Raw genomic sequence first — 26,185 nt, 5'->3', positions numbered from 1 at the left:
ATCTCCGACCCGGGTCCAAATCCGGGCGACGGCCGTTGACTTCGAGGCAGGGGCCGGGAGCGAGCGAGATGAGTGACCCGGAAGCAAGCGGAGGCGGCTAGAGTCCTAGAGACGGCGAGAGGGACGGCTGCGGATGCGGATGCCGGCGGGAGGGGTAGCCATCTCCCGCACGCCTTCCTCCGTGCGTGCTGCTCCTGGCTCTCCTTATCTCCCCTGAGCACCACACCGCCGCGCCCTGCCCGCTGAATCCGAGGGCGGGGGTTCCGGCGGCGGCATGAAGAGGCAGAGGTCGTACGGCGACGGCCTCGACGACGACCGGCGGAGGTTCTACGACCGCGGCCCCCCGCCGCCGCCACCGCCGCGGCGACCGCCGCGGGAGTACGACGGCGACAGGTTCGATCGCCGGAAGGGGTTCGGCGGCGGCGGCGGCGGCTTCCACGACGGCCGGTACCGGGAGTACCCCTCGCCGCGGGAGTATGGAGGAGACCGGGCGATGCACCGGTCCGAGAGCTTCTCCGGCTTCCGTCGGGAGTTCCCCAAGGGTTTCCGGTCGGAGCGTGACCGGTCGCGGCGGGACGGTGACGGCAGCTCGGCGTGGCGTCGCCCGGGGAGCGGGTGGAGGGACGCAGAGTGTTTTGACCAGTACAAAGCACCCGCCAGGCTGGGAGCGGCATCATCGCTGACGGCGCAGCCGCAGCGATCTCGGTCGCCAAGTGTGCCGAAAAGAAGGTTCGAGGTCGCGAAGGCGGAGAAAATGAAGAAGCAGACGGCCGGCGTCAGTGAGATGGAGGAAGGGGAGGTCGCTCCAGATGCTGAGCCTAAGGCCCGACCTGCTGCTGTTGAGCATCGCAAGCAGGTTGAACCAAGCCGTGCTAAGGAGAAGGGACCGGAGCGAGGGAAGGCGAAGAAGCTAGATCCTGAGGCCCCAGCAGATTTGGGAACTCAAGGTAAGGGAGCGCATGGTGCAGCTGATCCTGACAATGTAGGGAAGGAGGAGGAGGGCAGGAGAATCGATGGTATGATGGCAGAAGCAGGAAAACCAATTGACAATGAGGAGAAGCCTTCGGTGAAAATTGAAAAGGAAGTCAGTGGAAGGCATGAAGTGCAAGCGCAAGATGTGGCTACTAGTGACGCAAGTAAATTTGAGCTAAGCACTTCAGCCATTCAGCAGGAAGTGCGGCAGGAGGAAGTGAAGCAACAAGAGGAGACTACTAATGCTGTTGATTTGGTTGAGCAGAGCACCTCCTCTAGTAACTTGAAGGAGACTATTCAGGAAGAAGCAACAACACGAGAAGAAAGTTTCAATGATTGTGATGTCAGAAAGAGTGCTCCATCCAGTTCTAGTCAAGGGGCGCTGCAGGAGGAAGTGACGGTGTTACGCCAGACTGGCAGCGTTGATGATGATGTTGGGAAGAGCACTTCATCCGTCAAGCGACAAGAAGTGCTGCAGGAGGAGCTGGCTTTAGATAGTACTGCCTGTGCTATTCATGAGGTTGGGAAGAGTGCTTCGTCTGGTATGCCACAGAAGGTTCTGCAGGAAGAAGTTATGCGGCATGATGGAACTGCCAGTGCTGTTGATAGAATCGAAACTGACACTTCTTCTGATCTGCTGCGGGAGGCAACGCAGGAAAGAACGGAAATACTGGATGAAACTGCCCATACTACTCATACTTCGGAACCGGTCGGTTGTTCTGGTATGCTGAAGGAAGCTATTCATGAAGGAGAGTCGACGGTGGATGCAACTGGCAATGCCACTGGTATAGCGGGACAAAGTAATTCATCTGATGTGGCGGACGATGTGATGCACGAGAAAACAGCTGCACAAAAAGGAACCATGAATGCTGTTATTTCAATTGGTGACAGCAAAACGTTCACTGGGCTGCAGAGAGAGGAGATAGCTTCTCTACAGCTACAGGCTCCTGGAAGTAAGGAATTTGACAAATTAACTGTGATTGGAGAGATGGATAAGCCAACAGAATATGTTGCATTTCAACCTGCAGAACTTGTGATGGATCAATGTGAAAAAAGAGGTGCGGCAAAGGAAACCATGATAGGAGAAAATGAGGTGGCTGTTCTGGATGAAAATGCCAAGAAACAAGGAAAAGGATTTGATATTGAGGCCAATGCTGATGGTGCTCGTATGTTCCATAGATCAATGAAAAAACATGCTGGAGAGAGTAAGGAAGATGTTGCTGGTGCAAATCTGATGACAAGGGAGTCAATAGCTGAAGATAAAGGAAACGGCATAGCATTTGATGTCCTTAGTAAGAAGGTTAAAATAGATCGTTCAAGTTCAGTGGAAAGAGGTCTTGACGCAGCATTGCAGCTTGGCGTAGAACCAACAGAAACATTAAAATCTGCTTCAACTAGTTCTGTAAAGCAGGCAAAGGACACAATGAAGCTAGGGAAACTTGATCTTTCCTTGAGCTTGTCAGGTTGTTTACAGAATTCTGAATTTAAGTGTTCATTGCCTCAAACTGCTTCTCTAGTCCATCCAGCATGCTCTCAGCAGTTACTGTCATCATCTTTCCGCACAAATTCGGATGGGTTAACAGCTTCCGTATCATTGGCCAGTTCTCAAACACTTGGTCACAATCCTAGTTGTTCACTCACCCAACAGTCATTAGACAATTATGAGCATTCAGTAGGTAGCAAACCTTTCTTTATGGGAGTTGATCAGACAAGCAATTGCACAGGAAGGCAAGCTCAGCTGTCTAGTGAATCTACAGAGAAGGGGAGTGCTACCCCACTCCTTCAGAGAGTACTCCAAAATGACCATATGCCAGATACTAACACTTTGGCTGGAATAAAAGGACATAACAATGGGCTATCCAATGACCTCCTAAGTCATGCAAACATTCAAGGAGTTCTGTCGCCAACATATAGTCGTGGTTCTCACGATTCTGGATTGGAACATAATAGACATAGAAGGCAGCTTACAAGGGAGAAAAGTAGCAGAAGCCTTACAAGGGGTGAACGCCAGGAGGGAGAACAACTTGTCATTAATGGTGCTGGTGTCATTGAGAGGATTATTTCCAAGGTTGTTTCAGAACCTTTGCATCTTACAGGAAGGATGCTTCAAGAGATGACAGAAAATTCTATAACATATTTGAGGGAGGCCATTTCGGATATCATAGTTGATCCAGGCCAAAGAGGACAAATAATTGCTTTGCAGGAGGCACTTAAGAAAAGATCTGACTTGAATATTGATATTTTGCGGACGTGTCCACGGGTATTGATGGAGATACTTGTCGCTATAAGGACTGGGCTTCCATATTTTATAAAGAAAAGTAGCAGCATTGCTACATCTAATTTGGTTGACATTTTTCTCAACTTGAAATGTCGCAATCTCTCATGCCAAAGCATTCTGCCAGTGGATGACTGTGACTGTAAAGTTTGTCAAAGGAAGACTGGTTTCTGTAGTTCTTGCATGTGCATTGTCTGTTCAAAGTTTGACTCAGCATCTAATACTTGTAGTTGGGTTGGTTGTGATGTATGCCTTCATTGGTGCCACACGGATTGTGGCCTACACCACTCTCTTATTCGAAAGGGGCAAAGTGCTTCAAGGGCATACGGCTCTACTGAGATGCAGTTTCACTGTGCTGCCTGTGGACATCCATCAGAGATGTTTGGTTTTGTGAAGGAAGTTTTTCGAACATGTGCGCGGCATTGGAGGATGGAGACACTGATTAGAGAGCTACAGTATGTGGAAAGAATTTTTTCTGCAAGTGATGATGTAAGGGGTAAGAGGGTCAGGGACTTTGTGAAACAAATGCTAATTAAGTCAGAAAACAAAGGTTATCATCCTGAAGTTGTCAAATGTGTCGTTGCATTCTTCTCTGGTAAGCTACTTATCATAGTTATTATTGAAAAATAATTGCATCGTATCCATGCTCGTTTAAGTTTCTTGCTTTCAGTTATTATGGTGTCCCATGCAATGATTTCTTCCCTGGGAGAAATTAGAGTAGTAATTGGGATACTTCACTTGTTGCTTGATGTTTTACGTAATGTGAACCACTGAAAGTGGCATCATCCAGTTCATACTTCCTAGCACCTCTAGGAAGGGCTATAAAAGCTATTTGATGAGAGCCTTGGGCCAAAAGCTCCTGTTATCCATGCTCCAAGGACAATGATGTTGAAATATGAATAGATATGCTCTAATTTGTCAGCAAACAAAGTATACTCACTCATTCACTTTCCAATTTCAGATGATGATACTAACTTGGGCATCAATCCATCAGTACCTCTGAAAGGCATACCTTGCAGCATTGCTGAAGCTATAGATGGGATTCCTAGTTCAAGTCGGAAGGCAGCATGGACACCGTTTACCTTAGAGGGACTTCCAGTTTTAGACAAAACAGCTGTTCTTTCAACCACAGGGAGCCCATCTCTGCATAGAAAATCTGGCGAAGGCGAGTTTGCGACAATTGATAATAAGGCTGTCATTGATGAACTGGATAGCCTGATTAGGTTAAAGCAGGCTGAAGCGCATATGTACCAGGAACGTGCAAATGATGCACGTAACGAGGTTGACAATCTGAGACGTATTGTTATGGTAAAAAATGCACGAATTGAGGAAGATTATGCCACTCAAATTGCTGATCTTGACATAGACGGGTTACAAGAGCGGCGCAAACGAAGGATTGAAGAACTCCAAGTCATTGAAAGAACACATCATGAATTTCTCAGCATGAAAACTAGGATGGTAGCTAGCATTAGGGAATTATTGTCGAAAATGGAGGCACTGAAACAAAATCGAAGCATATGAACTGAGGTTACTACCTATGGTTCATTGCAGGAATTAAAGTTTGATCAGATTATGTAAGGAAGACTGCACACATTGTTGTAAGTTTTTTTCTTTTGTGTTTATTTCGGCTTGTTCTAGGACTAGCTTATGTATGATTATTCTTTTCCTCTACTAATGTGATAGATCCTTAACGTTTCGATCATTTCAGTCACATAGGGAAAATGGTGAGCTGTAAACTCTAGATCTTCTTGTAAATAATCTCAATAATTTTGCACATGTTTTGTTTTCCTGTATGGTGTTCTTGTTTTCTGTGACCTGAGCTGCACAGGGCCACTACAATATTTTCTGCGACCTATGTACTAGTATTTTAAAAGTTTGCTGACAAAACTAATAGACCCTACCTATGGAGAGAGGAGACTTGTACTAGTTCAGAGCAGCAACGCTTGCTACCATCTTTTTAATCCAGATTTTCTGTCATTTTTTAATCCAGATATGTACTAGAGGATGATTATATTGGTATCAGATATGGGATTACATTGTATTTTCTTTTCAAACGAACAGTTAAGTGTATCTTCTAGCCAACTGAGCAGACATTGTGCATGATTTTGTATGGCTTTGATTCTTATAATAATGATGATATGTAGTAAATGTCAAAATCCTCCTGCGGCCACTTAGTTGTATCAGTACTACAGCAGCAAATTTAGTTTCCTAACCCCTGCAACATGGTTATGAAAAGCTTTCTTGGTGTTGCTTCTGATACTCGGTCGTAAAGTTGATGGAATAATTGATGCTTAATGCACTATTACAGCAAGTAGCGCACGTAACTGGATGAACATTCACCTGTAAAATGGCGCTGGAGAGCTTTTCATATGCTTGCACAAACAGGTTACAAGTATGATAAATCACACATCAGGCTTTCAAATTTGCATACACAGCAGCTACGCTAAAACAGAGGCCACGACAAGAGTTCGTATGTTGAGATTTCATCCAGACGAACTTGGCTCTGCTAACACGAAATGATATAGAAAATCAAAGATATGAACTCCGGCCGAAACACTTGTCCTATCGCATATAACCGAACCGAACATTGCTCTCCCTTTAGTACATTGTCGGCAGTAGTCAAGTCTGAACGAACGAACTCTCTGAAGCATCAACAGATGATGCATTGGAGTTAATTAGACGGAGGCGCCATTGTTGGCGGTGATCTTGCCGTCGACGATGTGGTGGTTGTCGCCGTCCATGTAGCGCTTCCAGAACCAGTGCTGCTTCCAGACCCTCTCGGTCATCTCCTCGATGGGCACGTTCTTGGTCTCCGGCAGGAAGAAGAGCACGAAGAGCGACATGACGACGACCCAGGCGGAGAAGAAGGCGAAGATGGCGTACTTGAGGTGGCAGAGCATGGAGAGGAAGGCCTGCGCGATGACGAAGGTGAAGAGCAGGTTGACGCACACGGTGACGCTCTGCCCCGCCGACCTTGTCTCCAGCGGGAAGGTCTCGCTGGGGATGAGCCACCCGAGGGGCCCCCATGACCAGGCGAAGGAGGAGACGAAGGTGCAGACCATGACCACCACCATGATGGCCCATCCGTGGCCGAGGTTGTCGGAGTGGTCGGTGACCTTGATGCCCAGCACCACGGCGACGGCCACCTGCGACAGGAACATCTGCACGCCGGCCTCCAGCAGCAGCATCCGGCGGCCCACGCGGTCCACCGAGTAGACGGACACCAGCGTGGACAGGACGTTGACGGCGCCCGTGATCACCGCCGAGTAGAGCGACGCGTCGTTCTTGAACCCCAGCGTGTTGAACAGCACCGGCGCGTAGAACATGATGGCGTTGATCCCCGTGAACTGCTGGAAGATCTGGAGGAGGACGGCGATGACGAGCTGGGGGCGGTTGCGGCGCTGGAGGAGGTTGCGGAAGGGGTGCTTGACCTCCTGCGCGATGCGGCTGGCCTCCACGATCTCGTTGAACTCGGGCTCCACGTTGTCGGTGCCGCGGATCTTCTTGAGCACGGCCTTGCCCTCCTCCAGCCGGCCGCGCTCGATGAGGCTGTTGGGGGTGTCCGTCACGAAGAGCGCGCCCAGGGTGAGCAGCAGGGCCGGGATGCCGGCGAGCGACAGCGAGAGCCTCCATCCCCACGGGTGGATCCTGCATAGCAATAGCATAGGTCCCATCCATCACCAGTGCCGGCACAGCGCAGGCATGGTTGCTGCGTGGGAGTGGGACTACTCACTTGGCGGTGCCGTAGTTGACGAGGTTGGCGAAGAGGATGCCGATGGTGACGTTGAGCTGGAACAGGATGTTGAGCCCGCCGCGGATCCTCGTCGGCGCGATCTCAGACAGGAACAGGGGAACGGCCTGCACGGCAGGATCGGATCGGTGAAGCTCAGTTTGTGATGCAGAATATACCACTAGTATTTTGACAGATGCAACTAATTCTAGACAGTTTCTGAAAAATAACATTATTATTCTCTCTTTTTTTGAAAACCAATAACATTATTATTCTCCAGATGCAGATTTTGGGAGAGCTGAATGACAGACAGTGGCACACCAAAAATGAAAAGCAGAGACGACCCTCATCAATAACATTAAGCCGAGATTTTAGGAAAATGCCTATTGGGCCTAGGTTACCCAGTGGGTTTTCAAATGAAGTCGTTGGGCTGAGGTCTGCAATAAATGCTCATTGGGCCCTACGAAACTACTAATAACTCTCTAATAGGGAAATGAAACTATATTATCCACTTGGAATCAACCCATGGAGACGCACCAGCTATTCAATATTCAGGTCAGCCTAAAGTCCAATTTCCTTTTTTTATAAAAAAAAACAAAAGCTAGTCCAAATTCTCAAAATACACGACCCGTGACCACCCCATGTGAACATCTACTGACGGCGGAAAAGATTGTCAGAGCGGTTGGTGCAGTGCTTACATTCTGCATTTCTGCATCTGTCCGACCGTAGCAGTTGAAGCGCTTGAACCTAAGCACGCATACACTAATCTTTAACAATATGCCTAGGACAACACATCTACCCTCCTACTTGGCCTGCTTGCTGATCGCAGGCCTCCATCAAGCTCATTTGTTTTCCCTAAAAGCTGCTGAATAAACTGATCACATCAGCACTGCCCTCACATAATTGCGCTGTGGATGTCCTATATGTTGGCCTACACTGGGTACCCGCATGATTGATGATTAGCAGCAGGGGCGGAGCCAGAAATTTGTTTTTTTATTATTAGGAGGGGCCAACCATATTAATTTATGACCCTCTGCATTTTTGCCAATGCGCGAATGCTCCTCCGGTTCCGTTCTGATGCTGTTGTGGAGGACCGTACCTCATCTGGAATCTTGCTAGTCTGCTACTGGTTGTTTGGCTGCATCGTCTTCAGTTCAGAATCTTTGACAGACAGGAGTCCAGGCAGACTGTACTGGTTCAAGCCAAGTTCCCTAGCAGCCAGGAAGATGGCAGGTGACTTCCTGCAGGACTAGAGAGACTACCAGTCTACCACAACTCCACCAGCTGGGGGCCCAGACCTGGTTCGTGGCCCGTGTGGTCTACACGTAGAGTCAGCAAGGCTATCGAGCTCAAAGTTGCAGATTCCTCCGTCGTTTCCGTTGATCGCAACTGGGACAGCTATAGAGCAGAGCAGGTAGGTAGTAGCAGCCACAAGCCCACAAGAATTGCGCAAGGATTATGCAGTCGTATTACCAGTACAAGTAAAAACAAAAAATCTCCCACCGCAAGTGTTTTTTTTCCTCCAAGAAAAAACGATGCAAAACCAATTTACAGCGACAGTCATGATGCACACCTATCACCTGCTCATTGGTCCAACCGTCCAAGTAGTTGCTTGAGCAATTGTGAACTGCGAGCAGTTGGGGAATCTTGAAACTTGAAAAGGTTATCACCCCGTTGCTGTCAACGGGAGGCGCCAAATAACCGTAACACGCAGCAAGTCCTGTACGAGACCGGGCACCGGCACCGATGCCTCATGCCCAGGTGTCCGCCTGCTGGGGTATAGTAACACTACTATACTAGGCGCGTACGCAGTTTCTACGTGTTTGACCCCAAAATTCCGGAAAAGACGGACGGGCCCATGGTACAAACGAGGGAGGCGTCGAGTGTGTATTTTTTTTTAAAAAAAAACAAAGTTTGGGGAGCACTGAACTGACAAGGCCTAGACGTGTGCAAATTTAAGACCCGGATCGGGACGTGACCGACCATGGACGTACGGTGACTAAAATACACGCACGTCCTCCTCATGGATGCAGAAAAATAACGCCTCAGCTCGCGCGTGCTAACAAATCCTGAAACCGGCCACCGGTTTGACCTGAAGTATATTCCTGGCCCTGGCGATCGATACTTTTTGACTGAAGACTATGCTTCTTCTTCCATCGCACATCACACGTTACTGCGACGAAACGTAACGTGACAGCGAAACTAAAGGACGAAATAAAAGAAACGCCAGGGCAATAATGCAAATAATGCTGGTAGTAATAATTGCTGGATGGATTGCTATTGTGTTAATTAGTTACCTGGTTGGCGAAGCCGACGCCGCAGCCGAGCAGGATCCTGCCGACGAGGAGCATGGCGAGGTCCTGGGCGGCGCCGTTGAAGACGACCCCGACGAGGAAGAAGACGCCGGCGATGAGCATGGTGAGGCGGCGGCCCAGGCGGCGGGTGGTGTAAGAGGCGAAGAAGGTGGCCGTCAGCCCCGCGAGGTAGAGCGACGACGTGAACAGCTGCAGGCCGTGGTTGTCGTACTTGCAGTAGTTGCTGTCCTTGTCCTCGTTCTTCTTCCGCAGCACCGTCGGGAAGAACTTGCCCAGGAAGTCGTCCATCGACGTCACACCGCCTGCGCACAATAATTAATTGTATGTTTATATCTGTCCATGATATTTTATTTTAATTTATTTAGCACAACTACTATATATGTATTTAACACGAGAGCGATCGATTGTCATCGATTCTTTGTCCAAGTTCGTCGTCCTGGTGATGCAAATTTTTCAAACACACTAGCTTGTTAGTCATGGCTGCTAGCTCTTGCCATGAAAAAAAAAATCTACGAAAAAAAAATGCATCCCTGTTGTTTACTTATACTCTTGAAAAGGACGAAAGTATATTGCAGTACTTTTGTGTTTTATTTACCGGTGAGCTGGATGCTTTGCATCATACTATCTAGTACCACCGTTTGACCTTTGCAATACACAATTACTTTCATAACCATGAAGATAATATACTATAATTTTCTCGTTTGTCCTTGTGTGCATGTGCATACAACTTGGGGCATGCGCTAGTGTGTAGTATCTACTGTATGAACAAAGCCGTCGGTTACACTAAATTAAATAATATCATGGGGTTTGTGCATTTAGTGACCATAAAAAAGACTTCAAAATTTCAACGGAAACCTAGGGGGTCCCAACATGTGTCTTTCTTTGCTCAAGATTTTCTTGCGGTATCTGGAAAAAGGAAATCCTGTTGCCGTAGACCTAAGCAGCTCACGGTTTCAGACACGAGTGGTTCATTATTTATTTTTTTGGATAAATATCATCCTTTTTGGCAACGAATTATCGACCAGGAAAGAAAAAAGACCACACAATTTTTTTTGGAAGGAAAGCTGTGTCTCATCAGGCTCCATCCATGGCTTACTCATGCGTTGACTAGCCATCCTGTCAAAGCAGATGGCTAGCTCACAGCATGATATATTTTTTCCACAGAAATAATAGTGATGGGGATCCTCGCAGATTCTTATGTACTTGTCGTTTTGAGAGCAAGCTTGAAAGGGAAAAAAGATTCAAAAATGGAGGCAAAGAAAAGTTGGAATATCTTCGATTCTGGTGTTTATGGGGCTCCTTAATGGATAGAGTAAAAACTCCATTAACTCCCCTTGATGTTTGTTCTTATCCATTTGTGTTTTCAGGAAGACGAACGGGATTGCAAAACTCCATGGTGGATTACCCATATCCAATTATCCATTGGTAGGAAATAACCCTTCTCTGGAGAGCAGAATCGAAGGGACGAAGAGGGACATATCGACCGTCTAGACACATGCGCGAGGATCGGAGATGGATGAGATTGAGGAGGTCGCCGGGCGTACCTGAGATGCCGACGTCGTAGCCGAACATGAGACCGCCGGTGGCCGCCATGATGCAGGATATGATCACGATCGGCGTGATCTTGGCCTCGAACTCGACGCCGGACGGCGCCGACACCGAGAGCCCTCCGGCCATCTTGGCTCCCTGATGAGGCGGCGACCTCTGATGCTCCCCTCGAGTTGAAGAAGTACTTGCAGGCGAAGTGTTCGTATCCACACACAACCGGAGCGGAGGGAGATGACCGCAAGGCTCCCAGACTCCCGGTTTATATAGAGGGGGAAGCCCGGCTCCTCGAAGAAATTTCAAACGCGTCCGACCGGCCGGATGCCGCCACGTCACCGCTGGGGGGACCACGCGAAGTCCGGCTCACGGGCCGGCGCGGCTGGCTCAGGCTAGGCTAGTCAGCGACGGCTCCACGGCCCACGGGCCTGACTTCCGGGATTCTCAATCCAAAAGCGGCCAGCCCTGTGGCTGCTGTAGTGCTGTGCAGTGTGAGCATAAGCACGTCGACTTTTCGAGGAAAAAAATGTCTTATCCATTCCAAACTCTTTTGATCTCGCAGCTCCTTTTTGGAAAACAAGAGAATGGTAGAAGCAGCACTTTGGAAAAAAACGGAGAGGGCGCCGTCCTTTTTGACAATTCTCCGATTCCATGGGCCTACTCATCAGAACCTAACGCATCCGGGGCCGTTTAGTTCCCAAAATTTTTTGGCCAAAATTTTTTATCTCCCCTTTGAACACATGCATAAAACATTAAATATAGTTAAACAACAAAACTAATTGCACAGTATGGATGTACACGATGAGACGAATTTTTTGAGTCTAATTAGTACGTGATTAGTCATAAGTGCTACAGTAACCCACATATGCTAATGATGCGGTCAAAGACCTCAAAAGATTCGTCTTGCGGTTTCCAAGCGAGTTCTGAAATTAATTTTTTAATTAATGCCCGAAAAACCCTCCCGACATTTAGTCAAACAATCGATGTGACTTTTGAACCAAAAATTTTCAATAACTAAACACCCCGTCTCTGAAACTCTGGAGTGGCTCCAGCAGATTGCAACTGTCCTAGCAGTGCTGCTCTGCTCGATGGATTATTCATGCCATGGGAATGGAGGACCTTGACTTGAAGAGCGACCAACGAAAATTATACCTCACGTGAGGATGGGTTCACATCTCTAACTGATTCCAGCACCAAACCAGGGCATTCTATTGAGCCACGTCACTTACTTTCCCTCAAGCGTTGGATGAAAATCGGACGTCACCGGAACCTTCAACGTGGCTTGTATATGTGTGTAGTTCTACTGCCTTCCGGAACCCTCGGGAAATCCCAGGCAGAAGAGAAAGCGTTTTACCCATCTTCCTTCGTCCCTTCCCTTACCTGCACCTGTTTGTTCCCATCCCCATCCGTGCTGCCGTCGCAATCTCTAGTACACCAGCGTATGCAGTAGTTCTTAATGTTGATCTCCAGCCGGAGGCATGGCATATCCTTTTTTCTAATGCGTTCAGACCTTGCTTCCTCCTTCACCATATCACTTTAATTCACAATCCTTCAATTTAATGTATGAACTAGCTTGCTATCAAACGATACAAAAACAGGGGTTCAAAAATTCGATCCCACAAATATGCTTATCGATGGGTGACCCCAGTCAGATTACTATATGAGATGCTATGTTGATTTTCATTGTTTCAATTTGAGTACTACTTATTGTGACAAAAACTTGCCATGTATTTTCAGGAACTAGCAACAAGAACTGATCCCAAGCAAAGACCAGGAGTGGAAAAAAAGGTACAACATATATTGCATCATCATTGTTTAAGCTACAAAGTGTAATTTTCCCTGTTTTATCATGAATTACTAACTTATCCTACCAATATAGTATATAAAGATAATACAGCTTCCATGCTTATTTTTTTAATTACTTGCAGGGGAAACACAATTGATTTATCACTTTCAGGACAAGCTCTTCTATTCGATGTTGAGGCAGTCTTTGATATTGGCCAGAATCATCATGTTATAGCAATATTTGTGGGCACACTCATGAAAATATATCGAGAAGATTACAAGTTCCTCAGTGGAACTTCTGCATGTCGGTGGTATATAAATGAAAATGATATTCCAGCAATGAGGACATCTCAAAGAGGGTATTATTTCAGTTCTGAATTTAAATTCAGACACCTATATCTTAGCCCAGTACTCATGTTTCGTTAATTAATCTGAGTAGTCCAAGGAACAACATCTCAGATGCATATTACCAAATGTATCTCCTGCTTGTTCAAATATATTGTTCTGCACAAGTGATGAATTCACAGCCTCAGCTAAGCAATACGGAGTACTAAATTAGTTTCTGCAACACCAAGGTTGTAAGCAACATGGCCATACGCGGCAATGCCGCGAGCATTTCTAGTGAATATTATACTCGCGGCGCAAGGAATGGACTCCTGGTCGGCTGAGTTACCTTATTAGCGTTTTCCATCTTCTATCATGTCATAATCATTCATAGACGCCAGCGTTTTGGCAGAACTGAGTAGTGCCTGTTTTCTGCTGTGGAAAATAGCCACATTTTTCTTGCCCGGCCTTGTCAAGTGGTGCTAGTTGCGGTTTTGGTTTTGTATCTGTTTGCGCAGTGTTTTTTTTTTTTGAGGGAAAGAGAGAATTTTATTAGCTAGGTTGCGAAGGGTTACACTCGTTTCTGACCAGGTCGGCGACACACGCAGGAGCACATCCCAGCCAGACTGCAGAATGTTTTCGCATTATATATTACTCGTGATTCTGTTAGGATTTTCTTTAGATAAATGGAACGAAATAATTACCTCGAGCTCATACTCTGAAAACGCACACGTAACCGTGTTCTGTTGAAGATATGATCATATTTTTTTGCGTGTGAGAAAGATATGATCATATGAGAATATAAGATATGTGACACTATGTGAGCTCTCACCTGACCTGCAGAGATATAGAAACGTACAGAAAAGCCGCCGCTGCCACATAATCAGAAAAAAAAGTACGTATCAGACACGCTTAATCCATGCGTAATTAATTAAAGGAACACAAACAGCCGTGCAAACATGTGTGCTGATGACCGGTCATAAGTACTCCAATTCCCTTCACGATGCAAAGTCCAATTCGCCACGTTCTTTCATCTAGCCTCCCCCAGCATCTTTCCTTCCGCACGTTTTCTGAGAGTCAACAGATCACATCGCTAGGCCTGAACTGATGCCATGCGGCCGCACGTCGCAAGAACTGATTTGGCAACGTTGCCCCGCGTTTGGGAGATGAATGCGCGAGTAAGTGAGCTCGCGGGCCGGTCTTCGCCGCCTCGCCCTTTTTTTTGGGTTGCCGGACGACGTGATCGATTGCGCCGTTGCACGCAAGGGCGGGTGGCCGCCGCCGGTGCCGGAGCACTGTTCAGTCCGCCATCTGAAACCACACCCCTGACCTGAAGCCCAACTGTCTGCGCGAAGATATTCGCAGTCGCTGACGAGTGACAGGGACACCTGGGCGCGCTTCTTTCCTTCCGCACGTTTTCTGAGAGTCAACAGATCACATCGCTAGGCCTGAACTGATGCCATGCGGCCGCACGTCGCAAGAAACTGATTTGGCAACGTTGCCCCGCGTTTGGGAGATGATGCGCGAGTAAGTGAGCTCGCGGCCGGTCTTCGCCGCCTCGCCCTTTTTTTTGGGTTGCCGGACGACGTGATCGATGCGCCGTTGCACGCAAGGGCGGTGGCCGCCGCCGGTGCCGGAGCACTGTTCAGTCCGCCATCTGAACCCACACCTGACCTGAAGCCCAACTGTCTGCGCGAAGATATTCGCAGTCGCTGACGAGTGACAGGGACACCTGGGCGCGCTAGCAGGCTAGCAGCTCGCCATCTCGTGACAGGAAAATCTCGGAATGCTACGCAGAATCTTGCAGGGTCAGCAGTTCCTGCTGAGTAAGTAAAAAAATAAAAATAAAAATGGTATCAGAATCACGTACGACTACGTCTGAGGGCAGCGACGGTTTTCCGTGTTGCAATTTTCCTAACGAACTAGAACTCAGTGCGCGGCGTTGCCGCGCAGTTCCGAGTCAGGCCATTGTTTTTCTTGTAAGCTATTGTCTAGCTAATGTTTTGTTGTAAGATAATCGTGCCATGCTTGTTTTGTAATATTAGCATTTAGATGAGTATCAAATAATACAATATATACAAGAGTGATCAACGTGAGATTTTCACATGCTTTATTTGTAACAAGATACGTAAGAAATTTTGATTAGTGCCTTAGTATTCCCTATTTTGTTTTGCTTGCCCTCTAAATTAAGCTTAGCCAAGTCATAGTATGGAGATGTGTACCCATTGCCTACTGCATTTTTCTATTGTTCTGACTGCAAGATCGTGATAAGTACCTGAAAAATATGTTGATAGTATCCCAAAACTTCTCAAGAAAGAAACGTTCCTACAAAAATTCAGCAGACATCAAATTTTGCTTGTGGACAAAAGATACTGCACGGAAAGGGCATCAAATCCTCATGCAATATTTACATAAGGGGCTGTTATATTATAGGGATCAGCCATCCACAAAATCATGCAATCCTACTTGTGAAAATATGACAATACCAATATTTTGAAATTTCAATTGAGAATCTCGAGACGCTTCGTTGTCCAGCGTGAACCAAAATCTACATGAAGATCAATATATGTTTGGAAGTCACAATATTTAGATAAACCAATAGTCTCAAATCCTACTTCGAATCTTGTTAACGGAGATGAATAGCTGTCAGGTTTTGAGCTAAATAGCAAACAGTTCGAAGCTGCAAGCACTTCTGCTTCCTTTATTTTATATGCAACCACTCATTTCAGTAAATCAACGAGGGAGGGGGCCCACCGTGGGAGAAACGTGTGTCGTGGACCGTAGCTGGGTGGAGCATGTGCCTGGCAGCGAGCCTCGATGTTTCATCGCCGTGGAGACTAAGGCTCTGGAACGCTGGCTGCTTGGCCAAGTTTGGACGTCTGATCAACATCCAGTGGATCAGATAAAAGGGCGATGTGGCCCAATGTGTGACCAGATTCTCTGGTGCAGATTTCGTTAGGTAGAGATTTGTTGTGCGTTTCCGTTTCCGCGTGCGGTCGGGTCGCGATCGGGCACGTCGATCGCGAACTGCCGCTCTGCCCCGGCGGCCGCGCGCGGGCGCATCCAGTCCGGGTTGGGCTTTGACTCGCCGGTTAACTGATGATGCTAACCGTAAACTTGCTATTATATTATTCCTCACTGTGGACACGCGTCCATCTCGTCGACGGTACATCTATTCCCCACCGCACAGGTGTACGCGCGGTGACGAGACGCCGGCCGCCATTGTTAATCTTAATCTCAATTCCCCAGCGCCGCAGCCAAAGTCCAGGACGACGAATCGCATGTGTTCCATGAGCAGCTAGCACGCACGAGATTGCAGGGTCGTTGAATTTCTGGGGCGGAGCGGAGCTCGCAGTCGTCAGCAGCGAAGCGAACTTGTCGACTACTATAGCTACCTTGTAGGTGCCAACACTATTATAGAACAGGCTTTTGTTCCAGGCCATTTGTTCCGATAGTTTTTGAGCCCGGGACAATAGGTGGTTTTTGTCCCGGGTCCAACGACTGACTGGGCCAGCGGGTGGGGGGAGGGGGGGACAGGGGCCTTTTGTCCCGGTTGGAGGCACCAACCGGGACAAAAGGCCCCCGTTTTGTCCCGGTTGGTGTCTCCAACCGGGACAAAACTCCTTGGCCCCCTTATCCCCTTCCCTCTCCCCCCGCCCGAGCCATGGAGCTCACTTGTTCTTGCTGTTCTTGGCTCGGGAGAGAGGAGTTCTTACTCATTTCTTCACCACATTTGTGAAGATCTTTGATTCTCCGTCCATCCATCGGCGCTAAAGGTTTGGGGCTTGTTTTTCTCTTCTTCCTTGGCTTGTATAGCTCATTTCATGCTTTAGAAATAGAGAAAATGTGTAGCTAGTTTATTTCTTGGACATTTAGATTGCATATGTAGGTGTGATTTTATTTTAGATTTAGATGAGTATGTGGATAGTAGAAATTTTTAGAATGAGTGTAGACACTTCATGTGATGTGCTTGTATATATGACCATATTGTGGATAGTTGATTTTTGTATTCATGAATGAATTAATGATACGAGTATATTACAATTTTTTGTATTATGAATGGATTATTTTGACTCTAGTGATGTATTTATTCAGGCTCACATTGAAACCATCTAGAAGCTAAAAAAATCTTTATTTCGAAACAAGTATACATCGTGAATCTCCATCCAACGTTGACGGCACTACCTTTCGGGGATACACGATGCGCTATAAGGACGCCGCGAATCGGTTGGTCGCATCACCAGCACTTCCGATTGATAAGAAGACAGCATTTGACGCAGTCAGCATGGCCGTTGTTGTACTGAGAGCATATCAACGAGCACGCTTCCTGTGCCAAGTGCTGTGCCTATTAATCGTAAATGTTGGTGCTGCAACTGGCCGATTGGTGACATCCTTGTACAGCACCGTGTCCCCCTGAAAGACAGTGTCATTACCGCAGGGTTGAGATTACTGACATATACATTTTCAGAAATAAAGGTTTTTTTTCTTCTATAGGGTTTCTGGATATTGAAAAGTGTGTACTCCTGGAACTGAAGGGTATCAAAGTAATTAGAAGTTATAGAGATTTCTTTCAATTAATGATACATTTCGTCTTTTTTATATGATTTCATTGTTATTTGCAAGAGTTATTAATCTGATCACTGTAATTGTAATAGTAAATAATATTTGCATTGTAATGGTAAGAATTTATAATTTTGTGAAAAATAAATGTATTTTTCAGTAAAATATGGCTTCAGCAGCTGGAGGGAGTGGCGCCGGTGGGGGTGATCGTTGTCCTTCTGGAGAGAAGGGCACAACTCGAGTAGGTCGTCGGTCCAAAAAATCTAGTGCTTTTCATAGGGCAGCACTCAATTATTTGGAATATCTTAACATGGATATAAGTGAACAACTGTTTTTATTGGCTAGGGGACCATCTTGAAATATCTTAACATACCAAGGGTACGAGATAAATGGAAACACATTTTATACGATAGCCCAAGATAAAAAGAGTACCAACCAAAACATCGGTGTTCGTATGGATGCCACGGACAATAATAAAAAAAGGACACATATTACGGCTACATTGAAAAGATATGGGAGCTGGATTACGGTCCCAATTTCAAGGTGCCTCTATTTCGTTGCCAATGGGTTAAGCTATCTGGAGGAGGGGTAACAAAAGATGAGTATGGGATGACAATAGTTGATCTCAACAATCTTGGGTATAGAGACGAGCCATTTGTCCTAGATCAGGATGTTGCTCAGGTTTTCTACATTAAGGACATGTCCAACAAGCCAAAGAAGGGGATAAACAAGCAAAAGGATGAGCCTAAGCGACACATAGTTCTATCAGGAAAGAGAAACATCGTTGGAGTGGAGGACAAGACAGACTTGTCAGAAGAATATAATAATTTTGTTGTCATTCCACCTTTCGAAGTAAATGCTGATCCATGCGTCCTGCTAGCCAATGATGATGCTCCATACTTGCGCCGTGATCATAATCAAGGGACATTTGTGAATAGAAAGTCTGTTACCGTTAATCCTTCATGTACTTGAATCATTTTATATTATTGTATTAAAATGTAATCGCAATTCCAATACTTTTATTATATATGTACTGTACGATTATACTTTATGTGTTTTATATATATATATATATCATTTTTTATATTTTTCACTTAATTACCAGACTCAATTATAATTTTCATTCAATAATGGATTACTCAACTAATTTTATTTATTTCATGAAATTACATTCACATTAACACACTATACTCTCTCACTAACACAACACTAACACCTATCTCTCAAACTCACACACTACTCATTAATATCATGAAATTGCTTAATTTTATGTAAAATTCACTTTTTAAACGTTAATATCGTGATAGAATCCACTTTCTGTCGAAAAGCAACAGTTTAAAAAAAATTTGTTCACCTAATATATTTTTGCATGGTCAAAATAACAAATATGATTTCAAAAAAGTTAGATATTTTGTTGACCCAATCAATTGAATGAAAATTAATTATTTTTTTGCGTGTATCAAGTTTATATAGAGATTAGAAATTTTGTTCCATAATTTTTGGAATCATAATTTTATTAACTGAATTAATAAATGAAAGCCTATTTTAAAAGAGAAGTAAAAAAAAACATAAACAAACATAAGATTTGGCGGGAATGAGGGAAAACGGACCCATTTTATCCCGGGTGGTAGATCCACTCGGGACTAAAGGTGGGCCGCGGGCTGGGAATTTTCCCGGCCCGCCCAAAAACACCTTTTTGTCCCGGGTGGAGCCACGACCCGGGACAAAAGGGCCTTTTGTCCCGGGTCGTGGCTTCACCCGGGACAAAAGGGGGCCCCCTATATATGTCCCTTCTTCCTCCGCCTTCCTCCAACACTTGGGCACAGTTCTTGATCTGCTCTGCCGCCGTCCCCGAGTGCCGTCGACGTCCCCCACCATCCCCGAGCGCCTCCACTGCTCCACGCCCCGGCCGCCTTGGACGACGACCCCGCCAGGCCGCTCACCGGTGCACTGCCGTACTCCCCCCGTGCCACCTCGTCTTCGCCGCCCCGGCCTCCACTCCGCCGTGGAATTTCCTCACCGCTGGTGTCCCCCCAGCCGCGCTGACTACCTCCTTGGCTTCGCATCGCGACGCAGAACCCGCTCGTGGGGATCAGAAGCCCGGAGCCGTCCTGCAACGACCTCGCCCACGAGCTTTGTCGAGCGCCCCCGCCGGATCTCGACGCCGGCCATCCTGCACTGCAGCATCCTCCACTTCAGGCCCTCGGTGAGCACCTCGTTGCCTCCCTGATCCTTTTTACGCCGGTTCCGGTAGGCCGTAGCTACCCCTGCAGCCAGAACGCGAACACCGGCGCTCTGCCGCCGCTGCTCCACCGCGGCCATGCCCCTGCGGCCCTGCACAGCACCGCACCGACTCGGTTTCGCGTCACCCTTGCACTGCGCACGCGCACACGCCCTTTTGCCCAGTTCCCGTGCCCAGAACTGCGCGCGAACGCGCTCGCCGGCGAGCCCGCCTCCACAGATCCGCCCCCGCAGCTGTGCCCGCTGCTCTGCGCCCCGGCGAGCCCCGCTGTGACCCCAGGTGGGTTACGCGTGCCGCACTGAGCCTCCCTGGCCCTTTTAGGCGTTCTTTCTGTCCACGCGATCGTTGTAACGCGTAGAATAGTTCTAGCTCAGTTTTGTTTGCTGTTTTTATATATTGTTGTACTGTTTCTTAGTTTTTGCCTTGTTTGCATGTATGTGTATGTGCTGGACTTTGTTTTGGCGTTGCGATCGTGAGTAGACGTTGAGCAGTCGGATAATATGTGAAATACTTAGTGAAATACTGTGTGAATTAATAAGTGAATATTTCTTTGAATTACTTAGTGACATACTTGGAGAATTACTTAGTCAATATTGATGTGAATTACTTAGAGAATTTTTAAGGGTTTTATTTGTATTCATATTTTAGTTACGATGGACCCACGATGCACAGACGCGGAAGACGAACAGTTCCTGTTGAATATGATTGCCGAAGGTCAAGGAGATGTCCCTGAACAAGCTAATGATGGCAGCAATACCGACATATATTTGAATATGTCCAGTGATGGAATTGAGCCACCATCTATTCAGGATGACGCTGCTGCTGAACAAAGTGCTAATGTACATATCACAACTATACTTATTTGTAGTGACAATCATATTTTCATCTGAATCTATATGAATACTATGGATGTTTTTTATAGCCGTCTGGATCATCGTCGCAGCAGAAAAAGACGAAGCGAGACCCAACAAAAAACTGGAAGGGCGGTTCATTATAACAGAAGTTGGTCCAGATGGCGAACCGATCGCTCCAAAAGCTGCCGCCAAAAAATTCATAAGACAATCCGGATGTATTGTCAGGGACCACATCCCGATTAGCTTCAGGCTCTAGAAAGCTTACAATCCAAGCGAGGAACGGGATGCGGTACCCGAAAGAGAAAAAGAATGGTGCTGGCGGGAGCTTAAGAAAAACTTCATGGTTCCAGCTAAATCCGAAGAGATATGAAAGCGCTGGACCCTAAGTAAGATGGCCGAATAGCTGCAATCATTCAAGAAAATTTTGACGAAGAAATATATCAAGACCGGGACCACACCTGTATTTACCGGCAAGCTCGAAAAGCTCAGGGGTCACTGGGATGCATTTGTGGAATACAAATCTTCAGAGCTTGGGCTTCAGAAGGTGCAGAAGGCCAAAGACAACACCTCGAAGAAAGTGTACCATCACACTCTAGGCCAAGGAGGCTACAAGCTTGCAATACCCAAATAGGAGAAGATGGAGCAGGATCTGCTTGACAGAGGCATCCAACCTGCGACCATGAACTGGCCTGAAAGGTCAAGGACATGGTTTTATGGTCACGGGGGAAGTTTGGACCCATTGACTGGTGACTGCATCTATGGGCCAAACATCCAGCGAGCAGCCCAGAGACTACAGGAGGCCATACAAGCAGCGGCCGAGGGAACATTCCAGCCGGATAGAGAGAGGGACGAGCTGACTTACGCCCTTGGGAATCCAGAGCATCTGGGCCGCAAAAGAGGCAAAGGCGTGGTTCCGTGGAAGTATGGGTTCAGGGATTACATTGAATCATATAGAAGCCGGCAAAGAAGAAAGAATGATGAGCGGGAGCACTTGCGAAGGCTAGAGGAACGACTCATGTCACACGATCAAAGACTAGAGGAAGAGGTTCAACGCCAAGTGGCCATAGCAATGAGCTAGCAACAGCAAGCGCAAACGGTGCCTCCAGAGCCTAATGTCGCAGCCGATCATCTGTCTCAGCGGAAAAGCAGCTGCGCTTCCACAGACGTCGCCGTCGTCGAGCCAACGGGGATCCAGGCCGCAGTTGAAGCGACGGCCCCGCAGCGATTTCCAGTGGATGAGATCACCCAGCGGACACCTTGTGACCTGCAGACTGCCATTAAGAACTTAATGTTCACTGTTGCGTACAGTACCGCTATGCCAACCCAACCAGGCGACGTGTACCACGGGCAGCAAATTCCGCCAGGATACACTAGAGTTGGCGTGGAGCAGGTGTGCCAGGGTTGGGATACGCTCGAGCTTGATATTCCTGGAGGCGATGGGGAGAGGACACTAGCAGAAGCCATTCATGGCTACATCCTATGGGATAAAAGCTACATTGTCCTAAAGTCGGATGATCAAACACAAGACCGGCATCTTAGCATGCCTCTCCAAGGCCGGCATCTCCGCAAAACTCCCCAAGGGCAGCACTGTCTTGGCAAGGTTCACCGGCACATTCTCCATCACCATCATCTCATGCGCCGATGAACACTCAAGCGTCACCGTCGCCTCCATGGTCATCCCCTCCGCCGCCGGCAAAGAAGGTAGCTGCACCGGCTAAGGAGCCTCTAAAGAAGAAGGAAAAGGAGAAGAAAACCAAGGAGGCTCCTATTAAACCCTGGGACATGAGCCTTGAAGAATGCGATCGGATAACTCAAGAAAGAGTTAAAGAGCACTTCAAGCCGAAGCTGGAGCCGGAGCCCGAGAAAGTGAAAAATCCGATAGATTTGAAATTTTTTAAGGGAATGTGCGAAGCAAATAAGAGAAAATTCATTCCGAGAGATCCCCCTTCAGACTACGAACGCACAATTATCAGGCTACATTCTATGGGATAAAAGCTACATTGTCCTAAAGTCGGATGATCAAACACCAAGACCGGCATCTTAGCATGCCTCTCCAAGGCCGGCATCTCCGCAAACTCCCCAAGGGCAGCACTGTATTGGCAAGGTTCACCGGCACATTCTCCATCACCATCATCTCATGCGCCGATGAACACTCAAGCGTCACCGTCGCCTCCATGGTCACCCCCTCCGCCGCCGGCAAAGAAGGTAGCTGCACCGGCTAAGGAGCCTCTAAAGAAGAAGGAAAAGGAGAAGAAAACCAAAGAGGCTCCTATTAAACCTGGGACATGAGCCTTGAAGAATGCGATCGGATAACTCAAGAAAGAGTTAAAGAGCACTTCAAGCCGAAGCTGGAGCCGGAGCCCGAGAAAGTGATAAATCCGATAGATTTGAAATTTTTTAAGGGAATGTGCGAAGCAAATAAGAGAAAATTCATTCCGAGAGATCCCCCTTCAGACTACGAACGCACAATTATCAAAACTTCTGAGAAAAAGAAGAGACAATCAAAGTCGTCGTCATCCAACGTTCCACAGCTCGGAGCCCAAAAGAAACAATCAATAGAGCCTCTCGTAGTGGGACAGACGACGCAACAACAAGACTTTGTTACATTTTTTTAAAGAATCAAACCTGACGGCGGCTCAGATTGCAGGGGGAGAAGATATTCCAAAGGCCGATGTGGTCGTCAAATGGACATATGAGCTGGGCAAATCTCTTGTACCCCCCCCGAAGTAGTGTCCGTGCTTCCAACGCAAATGTATAAGCTGCACCAGCACTACATGCGTGCGATGGCCGATTACATCTTCATGCAGGGCGCAAAGATTAAAGATGACGATTTTTTACGGGGGGAGGCCATTATATGGATAAACTGGGAAGAAATTTATCAACTATTCCATCAGGAGGACCTCGACATCTCTATGGTCGGCTTGTGGGTTCTATAAGTATTTTACTCTCCTTACGTATTATTTTGCATGATCTCAACATACTGATCCCTTGATTTATTCGGTATCATGTAGAATGGAGATACAAACTTGCAGGAGAAAGGGATACTCTCACCTCGGCTTCATCGACCCAATTACTTGTAATTGGAGGATTCTACGCGACACTTCCGATGAGCTATTCCAAAACTTGTTCAAGTACATAAGCGTTCATCACAACAAGCAAATGATATTGTTTCCTTACAACTTTGCGTGAATGATTCCTTTCGTCTAACTCTTTCTATTCTGTAATCGAATTGTTTAAACCTTAACTTCCAATAACTGCCTCCGTATAATCTTGCAGTGAACACTGGGTCCTAATTGTCATAATTCCCGAGAAGAGCCTACTCGTAGTTATGGACTCATTGAGGAGACCTCCAGAACAATACGAAAATCTTCTTAATATGATGAAAAAGTAATTCTACCACTACTCCGTCGATGACCGATAATTTGAATCACTTTGTTACTTGACTATAATTGTTCTAATCATGCACAGGATTTGGAAAGAATTCGCTAAAAATCATCCAGGCAAATTTGACAAAGAATTGAAGATCAAGACAGATTTTGCGGCACGCACTTGGATGATTCGTTGCACGATTCATTAGTTTTATTATATATTCATGTAAATACCTGATAATTTCTTCTCTCTTAAAGTGTATGAGGCAGAAACAATGCACTGTATTATGTGCATACTATGTATGCGAGAACATCCATGGTCTGGTAGGTCCTCCAAAGGGCTGGACAGATTGGGAGGAGGAAGTAAGTAAAAAACTTGTTAATATTTGAACTCGTATTTTAATTAGTCGAAATTAATTATCCCCTTTTTCCATAGATCGAGGAGATGCGCGATAAACTCATACCGGAGGAAAAGATTATGGCGATTCAAGAACAATTGTCCGGATTTATTGTTGACCAAGTCCTCGATCCAAAAGGCGAATTCTACTATGATGGACTATCTAATATTGACAATCGCAGCAAATATGATAATATACGTGTATATATGTAATTAGAACGAATATACCTATGTAATATATTAAATTTCTATTTATGAGTATGTATGTATTATATATATAAGCACTCCAATAATATATATGTATATGTATATATATTTATATATTTATATAATATTGGTCCTAGACATTTTCATATGTAGAGGAATTCACATGTGTATATATATATATATTTATATATATAAGTGAATTAATTTATATATGAAAACTATCTAGGACAAATATTATATAACTAACTATATATATATATTAGTGGAGATCATACACACTGAATTCCAACACATAAGTTTAATTGAAATGCAAAAGTATAATTGAAATAGAAAAAAATTGAGAAAAGGAAAAAAAATGACCTTTTGTCCCGGTTGCACCAACAGGGACAAAAGGGTGCGCCAGCCACGTGGCGCTGGCAGCACCTTTTGTCCCGATTGGTGTTACCGACCGGGACAAAAGGTAGCCTTTTTTCCGGTTGCCAGACCCGGGACAAAAGGACCCCCCCCTTTGTCCCGGCCTGGCGTTCCCGGTTGGGAAACCGGGACAACAAGGGTTTCCCAACCGGAACAAAGTAGCGTTTCTATAGTAGTGCAACTGATACAGGCCGGGAACGAAGCAGGTGGTTCACGGCACCGACACGACTCCCTCTCATGTCATTTGTCAACGACGACGACGGTATGAATGTAGTGGGAGACTGCAAAGTGGTGTTCGTCTAGAATGATTCGCTCTCGATTAATATTAGGGCGAGCGTGCGATCAGCTGGGTCGTTCAGGCGATCGATCACATTGATGTCGAAGCGCATGGTCCTTACGCGCACCGATAGATGCCGCTGTGTTCGTAAGTGTAGCTAGGCTATGGATGGGAATGGGTCGGGTTGACCCATTGGGTAGTTGATCCGACCTATAAAAATAGGGCCAATGGGTTCTAGGGGCCGACCTTAAATTTCAAAATGGGTCAATAGGGCCGGAACCTATTGACCCAATGTGTATTATGGGTCGACCCACTTGTCATATTAATGATTTTTTTATTTGATTTATTGGTTTTCTTCATTCTTTTGAATAAATACAACTGGTCATAAGTTGTTAGATTCTATATACTTCAAAATATAGTGATGAATATCATACGTTAGAAGTGATAATGGATAAAATTAAAATCATGGATCACTAGTAAACATATTTAATTTAATGCATTTTTAACAAACTTAATATATTATTGTGTTATTGTTGTCGGTCAAAACCCACCGGCGAGTAGCGACAGGCAACACGAAGAGCCGGGAGGCTGCCGGGACGCTGGCGGGCACCGGTCCCTCGGTCAACGGCCCAGATCCTGGCACACGCCGATGCTTCTGGAGATGCAGGGCGTGCCACCTGACCTATACCCGATCAGGAAGGTGCAAATATGCTTTCGATGGTTTGCCTGCATACACAGACACATGTAAACATTAGTCCGAGCCGTGGTCGGCTCCCCGGTACGACTCTTGCATCGGCTTTAAAGAGCCGATCGAGTCCCGGTGTCAGATCAGATCTGCATATCTGGATGTTAATAGATAAAGCAAATAACTGCAAAAACTGCTTCAATTAGATCTAGTTAATCCAATTCACAACGGTAAAAGC

General features: G+C 46.4%; 2 protein-coding genes and 1 long non-coding RNA gene across 3 annotated transcripts; 2 read left to right on the top strand and 1 right to left on the bottom strand.

Moving 5' to 3' along the window:
* Positions 1-30: 30 nt before the first annotated feature.
* LOC120690445 (protein OBERON 4-like) lies at positions 31-5,036 on the top strand. Its single transcript, XM_039973090.1, has 2 exons — positions 31-3,842; positions 4,209-5,036. The coding sequence occupies exons 1-2, from the start codon at positions 275-277 to the stop codon at positions 4,766-4,768; spliced, it is 4,128 nt and encodes a 1,375-aa protein (XP_039829024.1). The 5' UTR covers positions 31-274; the 3' UTR covers positions 4,769-5,036.
* A 540-nt stretch (positions 5,037-5,576) lies between these two features.
* Positions 5,577-11,081, bottom strand: LOC120690446 (sugar transport protein MST4). The gene is made up of 4 exons (XM_039973091.1): positions 10,837-11,081; positions 9,275-9,594; positions 6,981-7,105; positions 5,577-6,895 (listed from the first exon to the last, which is right to left on the bottom strand). Exons 1-4 carry the CDS (start codon positions 10,967-10,969, stop codon positions 5,923-5,925), a joined length of 1,551 nt encoding a protein of 516 aa, XP_039829025.1. The 5' UTR covers positions 10,970-11,081; the 3' UTR covers positions 5,577-5,922.
* Positions 11,082-12,268: 1,187 nt separating this feature from the next.
* On the top strand, positions 12,269-13,160 carry LOC120691369. Its single transcript, XR_005682207.1, has 2 exons — positions 12,269-12,978; positions 13,059-13,160. It is a non-coding gene; the product is annotated as an uncharacterized LOC120691369 (long non-coding RNA).
* Positions 13,161-26,185: the final 13,025 nt, after the last annotated feature.

Source organism: Panicum virgatum, chromosome 9N (genome assembly GCF_016808335.1).
Source record: "Panicum virgatum strain AP13 chromosome 9N, P.virgatum_v5, whole genome shotgun sequence".
Lineage (NCBI taxonomy): Eukaryota > Viridiplantae > Streptophyta > Magnoliopsida > Poales > Poaceae > Panicum > Panicum virgatum.
Note: the sequence above shows the minus strand (reverse complement) of the source record. Positions and strands in the feature narration are given on the sequence as shown.